The sequence below is a fragment of the Pristis pectinata genome, chromosome 4 (genome assembly GCF_009764475.1).
Source record: "Pristis pectinata isolate sPriPec2 chromosome 4, sPriPec2.1.pri, whole genome shotgun sequence".
In the NCBI taxonomy this organism is placed as follows: Eukaryota; Metazoa; Chordata; class Chondrichthyes; order Rhinopristiformes; family Pristidae; genus Pristis; species Pristis pectinata.
Genome location: NC_067408.1, coordinates 2,359,000 through 2,370,893, shown reverse-complemented (window position 1 = coordinate 2,370,893; position 11,894 = coordinate 2,359,000). Strand labels below are relative to the sequence as shown.

Below are 11,894 nucleotides of genomic sequence, written 5' to 3'. Positions count from 1 at the left end.
TTACCTCCCTCAGGACTTTGGATACATCCTACATGAAACATTTAATTGCAACTAACCTCTCTGATACTCCTCTATTGTTCACTTATCAGTTTCTGCCCCTACCAGCCTTTATGGCAATGGGTTCAGACCCCTACTAGATGGAAAAAAAGTGATGGCACAGATTGGTGGATAGAAGTATAAAAGGCAGTCAAAACCAAACATTTAGGTGTAGATGCCAGCACAATGAAGGAGGCCAGACATGTATTTTAATTAATATTTTTTAGTTGCAGGAATCAATTTTAATCACATGATCTTGAACTTTCATTCCTGTAAGGGATGTACTCAAACATAATTTAACCTGGGATACAAACTAAGTCAATTTTGTCTAATACCAATCTCTATACATAACCAGCATTTTTAAAACTTATAAAACATCTTTGAAAAAGGTCATTGTGTGCTACCTTTGAACCATCAAGGGGTTAGTGTATCTACACTACTCAAGTCACCCATATAGTAGAATGGAGACTCTTCAAACTAGGTGGCAAAAGTATACTGTATAATATTTCTCTTTAAAAAAGTGAACATTAGACCTCAAATTATAAATTGACAACATTGTAAAGAAAATATTACTCAGCAAATTGAAAGAAATCAGTGAACTTCTCTTGCCAATTCAAAAGGCATGTTTAAATTTGCTTGCATCAATCTTCCCATCTGGATCAGATTTGCCTTGTTGTATTGCTTGTTGCAGTCCACTGTTCAAAGTTTCTCAGTCACAAACCATTCACAAGTTACCCCAGCTCAGTATTAAGAATTTGTCTTATGAGTACACAAAAAGGTAGTTGTGAATACAAGCGAAAGATGACATTTAACCTTTTGCTGTTACATTAAAACCTTGGTGTCTACAAGTTTTGAAATCCCCTCTTGGGTATTTTAATTGGAAATTCTACCAGTGTTCAACAATGCTGCTATAACCAGGGTAAATTTTAATGGTGACAGTCAGACATTCTTGGCATTATCAACTGTGTCAATAGGAAACTATGCCAGAGTTTCCTCATTTAGACGTTTAACTACTTGTAGAAGTCTCAGAGTGAAAATATGTAGCCACATAGATCATTAGATGCCTTAAACACCAAGGTACATATTCAGCAAAAAGGGTAGAATCATGACAATGATCTCATGGGAAAGCCAACATTTACATTCTGGGCTATCCTACAAGACACCAGAGCAGCTTTAGTGCTCTCTCACTGAGCACACTGCAACTGTCAAGGCCACATTTGCCATCTCTCCTCCAACACAAAACTACTGGTGTTGCAGTAACTTCAGTATACCCTATCAGATTAAAACAAATCATGAACTCTATGAGTGATTACAGTTCAACAAGGCAATTAACCAAAATTAAACCAAACAGCAAATCTTAAATATTTATGGAGCTCAGCCAGGCTGGGGAGGGGTGGCAGGTTTGGTATAGGTATTGTAGTTAATCGAGTTAGATCCCTTCATTGAACTTCAAATCAATGGCAGCAGCAGCAAAAAATAAAAATCAGACAATTCAGTGCAGTAGAACATGGCTAGCAGGAAATGCTTGAGAGCAAAAGACCACACTGCTTTTATAACTCAGCTGGTCCAACAAGAGAGACAGGGAATTAGAATAGAAATATGTAAATGCACAGATAATGAGTACTTCCTCACCCAAATTTGTCTTGCTTTACTATGTCCAGCATCCTGGAGCTTGCTGTCATTAGATGTGCCCGAAAGTTAGTGGACTGGAAAATTCACCCAGGAGTGAGTTGGATTGGTCTAATTTACATCAGCATACCCTTTCCTTCCCCACCCACTAAAGCATTTTATCAGTGCGCCTCAGAGATAGATTCTCCTACCAGTACAACAAAAAAATTACCAATATATGGCAAAATGGTGACACCAAAGACAGACTCAAGAACCAAAGAGCAGTTTTAAAAGCAAGCTTAGATATTAGGGGAAAGGGAAAAAAAAACAGATACAGTAGCTCAGGTGGGTTTGTCACCAAAAGATCTTGAGCTGTGCAGTTTTAAAAACAAGAAACTTAGACCACACCAGAATGGCCTGTAGCACCATGCTTTACTAACTAGGGTTGGATCATTCCCCTGTGGTAAATGACTTTAATTAAATGGGTACTCATTACTTTTGACCTAGTGTCAAGCAGTATACAATGGTGCGATATTTCACAAAGACAAATCAAGTTCCACAATGAAGATATCTCAGCTGTTTGTGCAAGCTTAGCCATGTTCATATACTTATAAGATTAATACTGTTTGCCACATATGTATTCAATGCTTTTCTGTGTGGTTGCTCAACATCTTCAACTTTCCACCTAACCCCATTCCCTCCCCACCTCGTATACAGATTTTCAAGGATTTAAAATCTTTGCAACTCTGAAAGGAAAGGGTGTGAGGTGGGAGGGGTGGAAACAAATCAAAACAGGATGACAGTACTGGTTCCAGATTGGGGAGATGCAAATTCTCCCTCCCCCTCTGATGAGGAAGTAGGAGAGTGGGCATGACAGGGAGCTGATGGTAAGGCTGGCACAGGTCAATAAAGCTAGCACGCTAAGCTTCTACTAATAGCTCCCAATAAGGATGAAGCAGGAATAAGTTCAAGACAAATTAGGATGTGTAATGGAAATGGACTTACCTGCATTAATCTCCCTATTCCACCAATCCCAGGTACTCTCAGGACACAAGACTAGGAAGCATTTCTGTTGGAATTAACAGGATTTCATTTTGGGACTTTTTGGAAAAGTGGTCTGCCAATGCAACATCGCCTCCAGTTAAAGCTAATATCATTAGAGTCCCATTAGATTCCCCACTTGCCCCACCCCTTCCATCCTTTTTTCGCAATAAGGCAATGAATCGAGTGAGCATTTCTAAAATTTAGCAAGCCTGAAATCCAATTGAAGATTACCAGGAATTTGAGACTGTAAATAAGCAGGAATTTGTTTCTAGTCATGTATACATAAAGCACATTTCAATTCAGATTTCAGTCCTTGCTGAACACGTACAATAACCTGGTCTACCTAGTGTTTGGTCAGTATGGTATAGGGGTTTTTATTGTTGCGCACAGTTTGTCTCATGAAATCCTGTAAAAAGTTCAGCTCTCAAGTCCCAGAAATGATGGTCTCGCCTTTGAAGTCCCAAGTCATGCCCAATCGACGTTATGACAGTAACATCTCAGTCACTCTGCGGCTTTGCATTGGCACTGTCCTTCTTCTGTAACAGAAAAATCCACAAATTAATAGAATATAGACAGATAAAATCAGAGCCCTCTGAGTGAATATGCATCTGTTACAAGCCAGGTTGCTATTTGGTGAATGTCCCTTTGGGGGGGGGGGGGGGGGGGGGGGGGGGTGGAGGGACTGACTGCTCGTCTCCATAACAATGGATGAAGAAAAATAGCTGTGACTGTCACTACAATCCATGTATGGATTTTTGGAGCAAACAAGTGGAGTCCACTTTGTCATCAACCTGTAGTGGGGAAACAGGTATTTCTGTGGGCAGCCACCTATCGAATGCCTTCGGGGTGGCAGATACTTTGGAACAAAGCAAAGGAGATCAGTGATTGAGGTGTCATATGGGTTCCATCGTGGAACACGTGGATTTCATAATTTCTCTCTACATTTTCTCTTCAGTCAGTGGTTTTACAAAAGCCTTTGTTCACGTTTCACCTTATGACTTGCTGAACTGAACTTAGAACTATTCCTAGACTTGGGGTTTGGGAATTTGCCACACACACACTTGGGGGGGGGGGCAGGGTTTAATGTTTAATATCTAACGCGTTTACTTATTATTACAAGTAGTTATTAATAAAATAGTTTTTAGCACTTGTACCTGACTCGATGTGTTTCCGTTGTTGCTGGTACGTAACACACTTGAAACCTAGTTCTTAGGGTTTGGACTTAAAAAGATCTGTTCTATAATAGTTAATGTAAAACAATCCAAACATTCAAGAAACCCAATTAGCAACTATTAGGGAAAGTAACTTGCTGCCCTTAGACTGTCTGAGCAATTCCTCACCCTCAATGTGGTTTGGTGAATGATTCAATAAATCCTGCATTTCAACTTATAGGGAACAGCAAGTGGTTGTATGGGCGCGGGGATGTTCCTCGACATCAGCTCCACCTTCTGGTCCTATTCCTTGATGTTTCAGCTACTGACTTTAGTTTTGTTTTCTATGATTTGAAAACAGTATTACCAAAACCTCTAATGAACAGAGGGGTTTGGTAGGGATGTGATGGTTCAATTTCCACCACCAAATAAAAAAAGGTACCCCATCACAGAAACTCACACCACAGAAGGCAGCCCATCTGGTCCACCCAGGGTAAAAACTGACCTCAGTTGCACCTAGTTCCCAGTGGTCATCCAGGTGAGATTAGAATTTGTTTCTATTACATCAGGCATTGTTCTGGACACTCGCTGAAGTGCAAAAAAATTTCAATCCCCTTTAATTCTTCTACCATGGCTCCTGGTTACTCACCTTCAAGGGAAATGGGCATTTTCTGTTTATCCCGCAATTCCTTAGTTCCTTGTCTATTGTTATCAAATTGACTTCCCACATATACCTAAGCCTGCACTGTAGAAAGGTTACTGGGGTGGGATGGGCTTGTCTCAATTCCCAACTTCACCAAATCAAATATCAAGTTAACAAACTTCATGCAAGAACAGCAAACCAGGGGTATGATACCCTGAAGGGTAAAAAGGTGGCAAAGAGATTCTCCATTAGTGATAAATGCTGTTCTCACTCTGGCACCTACACACAAAGCAGGCCAAATCTCTCAAGGATCCCTTCTCCACAACACTTCCTTCAAAGACTTACTTCATCAGCTTGCTCAGCACTTGGCTTCTCCTCTATCCCCTTCTGCTCCTCTTCATCCTCGTCCTCCTCCTGGCTTGCATTTTCCAGAGCATCCTCCGTATCACTCTTCTGCTTCTCTTCAGCTACAATGTAGAAGCAAGTTCATTAAATTGAAATTATAACTGCACATCGGCAGTAAACAAGGAGCTTGTATGCTGGGTGGGAATGGAGCACTTTAAATGAAGCACTTTACATCCCTTGAATCAACATTTATTTTGTCAAAATGACATCATAACCATGACTATCACCCAACTACAGAGATACTTCTATTATTTAGATCTAGTTGAGGTCAATTTTTAATTTCTTTACATATTCATCTTTACCTTATGATTTGTACTGTCCCTTTAAAATTTCATATCTACGTTCACTCCATTGAAGTTCTTTTCATTATTAGAGTCAGAGACAGCATAGAAACAGGCCCTTGGCCCAGCAAATCCTTGCCAACCATCAACCACCCATTTACACCAATCCCATTTCATTCCCCCCCCACCCCCCCCCCCCCCCCAATATTCTACCCCTCACCTGCACAAAAGGGGCAATTTACAGAAGCTAATTTCAACTCACACATCTTTGGTGGGGGGGGGGGGGGGTGGAAAGAAGAGATGTCAGGGAAACCCATGTGGTCACAGGGAGAACATGCAAACTCCACACAGAGAGCACCCGAGGTCAGGATCGAACCCAGGTCTCTGGTGCTGTGATGCAGCAGCTCTACTCGCTGCGCCACTGTGTTGCCCAGAGCCTTTGGGGCAGAACTTGAATATACAACTTTGAGTTAGAAGGAAAAGCACCACCACTGATCCAGGGTCTCATTCAGCAGGAAGTGAGAAGGGTTAATGATGAACAAGGAATTGGTTGAAGAAATAAGGTTTCAGCAGAGAGAAGGATCATGTATTTATGCTCGTCCTACACTAATCCCAACTGTACTCTCCCCACATTCATCAACTCTCCCCAGATTCCACCACTCACCTACACACCTGGGGCATTTACAGCCAATCAACCTACCAAGCCACACATCTTTCAGATGTCGAAAGAAATTAGAGCACCCAGGAGAAACCCATGTGGTCACAGCAAGAATATGCAAACTCCACACAGAAGCACCCACGAATCAGGATCAAACCCTAGTTGTTGGCACTGTTGAGGCAGTGACTTTGCCGGCTGCACCACTATGCCGCACATTCTCAACAAACTGGCTCAGAGCAGACAGATGCAAGAGATTTTGTTGATGCTGGAATCTGGAGCAACACACAAAATGCTGGAGGAACTCAGCAGGTTCAGGCAGCATCTATGGAGGGAAATAAACAGCCAACATTCCAGTTGTCCTGATGAAGGGTCTCAATGTTTATTTCCCCTCCATAGATGCTGCTTGACCTGCTGAGTTCCTCCAGCAATGTGCATCACAGCAGACAAACTTTTGCTTTCCCATTTCTACAAAGGGAATACATTTGTGTGGCTGTGTCATTGAATCATTTACTAGGTAACATGAGAAACCTCGCACATTCTGAAAATCTCAAGTGATAAGAGTCTGCAGTACTTAGTAACCATTCCCAACACATCAATGCTGGCATTTACATCTCACAGGCCTCCATTTTTTTCACCTCACATTTTGCTGGGATCTTCAATTCATTCTCATTGTTTGTCAACTTACCTGCCTCCCTGGCTTTCGTCTTAAAACCAGTGCATTCACTGGAAACTTAATCTATTACTAAACACTAGTTCTGGTTTCACCCAGGAGCAGAAATATTTCTTTATTTGCTCTATTAAAACTGCTCATAATGTTAAACACCATCAGCCAAATCAAAAGCTAAATTCAACTATAAGGTAATTATATAGAAGCAACAAGACATCATTCAATTCACAAGTGTTCCAAACATTCTATTCAGCAAAACTGCTTGCAACTTTTTTTTATGGAAACGTAGACCTTTAAATAACGCAATGCTGTAATTGAGTGACTGCATGGAGTCTGAGTCAGTTCCAGAAAATACATCAGACTGTAAAATCTGCAGCAAAAAAAAACAAATTGCTGGAGAAACTCAGCAAGTCAGGCAGCATCGCTGCATCAGGACTGCACGTGGAGAAGTGATAGCAGGTATAAAGAGGCGAAGGGGAGAGGTGAGGCATATGCTGACAGGCAATGGGTGGAACCAGGTGAGGAGGTGCACAATAGGCAGACGGAGCCAGGTAGGAGAGGGTGGAGTAGGGAAAACAGTGGCTAGTGGGTGATAGGTAAAGAAAGACAAGGAGAGAGCAAAGGGGCGATTGGAGTCAGCTGGGGAGGGGAGGTAGAGACAGAGGCTGGAAGGTGATCTGTACGAATGGTATGCAAGACAGGTACCTCGGTTCTAAGTGACAATAATAAACCAATACCAAGCAGAGACAAGAGGCTGCAGATGCTGGAATCTGAGAAGGAAGGTGATAAGTAGAACCAGGTACAGGAGAGATGATGGGCAGATAGAACCAGTTGGAGGAGGGGGGGGAACAAAACCAGGTGATAGGGGACTGGGGTCTTTGAAAAAATTGGGGGACAACAGAACACCCTCCCCCTTTATTTGCTCCAGATTACAGCATCTGCAGTCTCTCATCAGGTGGATAGGGTAGTTAAACAAGCTTATGGGATGTTAGCTTTCATAACTCATGGGATTGCGTTTAAGAGCCGCGAGGTAATGATGCAGCTCTACAAAACTCTGGTTAGACCACACTTGGAGTACTGTGTCGAATTCTGGTCGCCTCATTATAGGAAGGATGCGGAAGCATTGGAAAGGGTGCTGAGGAGATTTACCAGGATACTGCCTGGTTTGGAGAGTCTGGATTATGAGGAGAGACTGAAGGAGCTAGGGCTTTACTCATTGGAGAGGAGGAGGATGAAGGGAGACATGATAGAGGTATACAAAATATTAAGAGGAATAGCTAGAGTTGACAGCCAGTGCCTCTTTCCCAGGGCATCAATGCGCAATACAAGAGGGCATGGCTTTAAAGTAATGGGTGGGAAGTTCAAGGGAGATAGAGAGAGGTTTTTCACCCAGAGAGTGGTTGGGGCATGGAATGCACTGCCTGGGGTGGTGGTGGTGGTGGTGGTGGCTGATGCGTTGGTCAAGTTCAAGAGATTGTTAGATAAGCATATGGAGGAAATTAAAATAGAGGGATATGTGGAAGGAAGGGGTTAGATAGTCTTAGGTGAGGTTTAAAGGTCAGCACAACATGGTGGGTTGAAGGGCCTGTATTGTTCTATGGTTCAAAATTTGCAGTCCACATTCCAGACATTGAGCACTTAGAATTCAGTCACAAATCTTTTCTTACAACACAGCATGGTATCTATTGTGCAGAGATACTAACTAACAAAGCACTGTTCACACCTTGTAGTTTCATATTTTAAACCACATATGATAAGTACAAGACTTCTGCATCCTGCCTTGTATATAGTTCAAACACATCCCTGCTTCTCATCAACAAATTGGACATTTAACACAAGGGGCAGCATTAACTTCCAAAACACACCAGATGATCAAAGACATCACTAATTAGTACCATCACTACAGCAGCTGGTTTGAGTCTGGAGTACTGTGACTAGACACAGCACATGTTTAACAATGAGTGGATAAACTGACTGCAGGATGTCAAAACCATCAACTACAAAATAATTTGACTAATGAAGATTTAAAAAAAATAATTCCAAACTAAAGACTTAAAAAATACTTAGATTCACCCTTTTAAGACTTCAAGATGTTCCAAAGTACTTCATGACCACTCCACTTGGGTACCTCCAGAAATGTTAACACTGTTGCAGCTGTTACATGGAGAGGAAAGGTTTAGAGGGATATGGATCAAATGGGACTAGCTTAGGTGGACACCTTGGTCAGCATGGATGAGTTGGGCTTAAGGGCCTGTTTCCATGCTGTATTATTCAGTCTGGGAATGTGCAACATGTACAGTAAGATCCCATTTTGCAATGCTTCTATTTATCCCACAGCCTCCATGTATTTAAATAGTGGCAGTGCAACACTTTGGAAAACCATCCCCAGCCTGGTTCCCCTTCCAAAAGGGATTTGGGATTACTTACTTATCTTTTCCTCTTCTGTCTCCTTTTTCTCTTCTTCCTCCTTCTGCTCTTCTTTCTCCTCTTCATCCTTTACATCAGGCTGTGGGGCATCAGTCTTTTTGTACTCTGCAGCAGCATCTTTCTGCAAGAACATAATTAACTCTTAATTAAGTTTATCCCCAACATTCCACCAAGCCTCATACCAAATCTACACCTGTCACATCAATGGCCAGGTCAGTGGGGCAAGTCTAAACCTAGCTATAAGGTTAGGATGCAAGTCCTGGGGTAAGTTGATTAGTACAGTTTTTCTCCCCACCTCCCCTAAAATGCCTTCCTTATCTGGAGTTGAAACATTTTCAATCAACATACCAAAGTGGGAACCATCCTGAGCTCAGAACAGTAGGAAGGTTTCCCAGAAATACAGGAAAGCAATACCAGCTGCAAAGAGCCCTAGACAAAAGCACATTGAGGAACTGAGAAGGTGCACAATGTCAAAGAGACTAAAGTTTTACTTGACCTTAGGGCATCAGTAAGCTGAACACTTGCTTTGACGGGATAAACAGACAGGATCGCAATCTGAAAATCATAAGACATCAACTTCACATGCGATCCTCCATCTCAAATTTAGTTTTCTGCCAGATTGCCACATGCCTTGAAGAACTTTCAGGGAGCTAAGCGATTTAAAAGATAAACCACCCAACAACTAGAGGACCAGTACCACACAGTTCCCAAGTAAAATACACATCTGGATCACTAGTTCACTAATGTCTTCAGGAGGAGAGGTCAACCGTTAACCAGTCTGCCCAACCGCGAATGCCCCAATTTGACTGACTGCCTCAGGCAACCACTCAGTACAGGAGTGTTAAGTGCTTTCTATAACTATTAACAAAGTTCCAAACGTACCATTCTTTGTGGAGAGAACCATTTCCTACCTTTCCAGTACAGCAGAACACAATAACCAGAAACACAGGCAAGGCGATGATTAGGATGTACACAACCCAGAGCCATGGGCGTTCTTCAGCTGCTGACATCAGCTGTCCAACTACTCCTGACTGGAAACCAAAAACAAGTTAAAATTAGTCCATCAGACTCCCTGGATGCGAGTATACATTGATACCAGTAAATGACTGCCTTCCGACACTATAATATTATTTGGGTTTTACCTCCATCAAAACCTTAAGGTGATAAAAGGATTACACTTTTTAAACACACTTTGATACAATTGATTAAAATTAGCTGTAAACACTTTCTACTTGTATGAAAGTAGTGTTTAGAACATGATCCAATATTTGCTGGGATGGAAAGCCACCTGGTTTATTTATTGACCTAGTGTTGTGAGTAAAGGTTCTTTCGGGTCTTAAAGGCAGAGGGCTTCAGACACAAGTCTCTGTATTTTAAAAAGGGAAAATTTATTTACAAAGAAACGCAGGGACAGAATGGATGGGAACAGATGCACACTCGCACACACATACAGGTGATTGCGAGACGTGGGGGAAATCACAATAGGGGTGAGATGCGCACACACACACAATGAACTGGTTACAAATGATCAAGGAATAAACAATACAATGCCTGAACACCTTGAATCTGGACAAACATTGGCTCTAATGCTCCCCAGGATCTTTAACTATCTATCCTGAAGTAGTGCACAGCTTACCTCAAGAGGGCGAGCAAGAGAACCAGCACATGCAGCACTTTTTATAGTGCCGGAGAGCTGGGTGGAGCCAGCCTAGGTGATTCAAAAATGTCCAATGGGCCATGGCCAGGTACAACAGGTATTTACATAGGCCCAATGGTCAAGGTATGTACTAATGGGTGGATGGAGCCAGATCTTGATTGACAGTGGTGCTGCTTTTGGCCATGTGCTCAATGGTGTCATCCCAGCCAGAGGGGTCAGTGTTGTCACAGGCACATGACAGCCATGACCTTTCACACTACACCTAGAGACACCAAATTTTTGATTTTTTTTAAAACATACAATTGAAAGATTAAAATCAAATTGATCAATTAAACACCTTTGATGCACGATGGTAAATGGTAAACAGATGACTGATCAGAAGGGTTGGGATTTACGAATCAGTACAACCCTGTGTAAACCAAAGCTCCCAATGCCTACAACACAAAGTCATCCAGCCTGACCAGTCATTAACCTTCCTCCTAAATGCCAACTTCCTGCAGGTTCACACAATCTCTCTTTTACTTGATGTCACCACTAACCTATGCTGGTATTGTTAATAAAAGGATTAATGTTAACAAATCCTTACACAATCTCCAGCTTCATTTTGTTACCTCTTCCAAGATATCTGCATTCCTCCAGTTCTAGTCTTGTCCCCCTTTGACCCTCCCCAATTTCCATCTCTCCCATTTGCCAAAACTTCAAGCTCTGATATTCCCACCCTGAACTTCAACTTCTCTTCCTTTACAAAATGCCTCAATCTGCCTCTTGGTTCAAATTTTGATCATCTGCCCCAACCTCAAGTGCTGGATCTCAATCTTTGTTTGAAAATGCTACCAGAAAGCATGGTTGGGGCTCATGCCTCCCACAGCTTTCACTTCCTCCTAATCTGCACTCATTGCATTCTCCTAGTTGTCAGCTCACTTTGCACAAGTTCTGACGATGCTAACTTTCTTAGTGCCTCCAAGACGTTTATTCCTTCAGCCTAGGATTCCTCTCTACCCACAGGCATTAACCATCGCTCCTGAACACATGCTCTTTCCTCCTCCCTTCCAGAATTATCATCATTCCCCTTGTATTTAACTTCCACATTCAACAGATCATTCACTTACTCCAATACCACAATCATTATACCTCTTCCTCTCATTGAAATCTGGTTCACTCTTAATCCACAATCAATCACAGGGCTTGTAACACCTGCCCTTTTACTTCTTCCTTCCCCTCTCCACCCCCACCCCCCCCCCCCCCCAAGTCTTTCCAGGTGAAAGTGATTTTCCTGTACTTCATTTAAGTAGTGCACACTGTATTCACTGCTCAAAC

At 42.2% G+C, this 11,894-nt stretch overlaps 1 protein-coding gene across 2 annotated transcripts in view; it reads right to left on the bottom strand.

Moving 5' to 3' along the window:
- Nucleotides 1–200: 200 nt before the first annotated feature.
- The window catches only part of canx (calnexin), a 48,954-nt gene continuing 37,260 nt past the window's right edge, over nt 201–11,894 (bottom strand). For both annotated transcript variants that reach the window (XM_052015203.1, XM_052015205.1), the window contains exons 12-15: nt 9,832–9,951; nt 8,921–9,041; nt 4,828–4,949; nt 201–3,224 (exon numbers count right to left, since the gene is read on the bottom strand). In XM_052015203.1, coding sequence (XP_051871163.1) covers nt 3,186–3,224; nt 4,828–4,949; nt 8,921–9,041; nt 9,832–9,951 — 402 coding nt within the window. In that variant the 3' untranslated portion in view covers nt 201–3,185. The remainder of the gene's footprint in view (nt 3,225–4,827; nt 4,950–8,920; nt 9,042–9,831; nt 9,952–11,894) is intronic.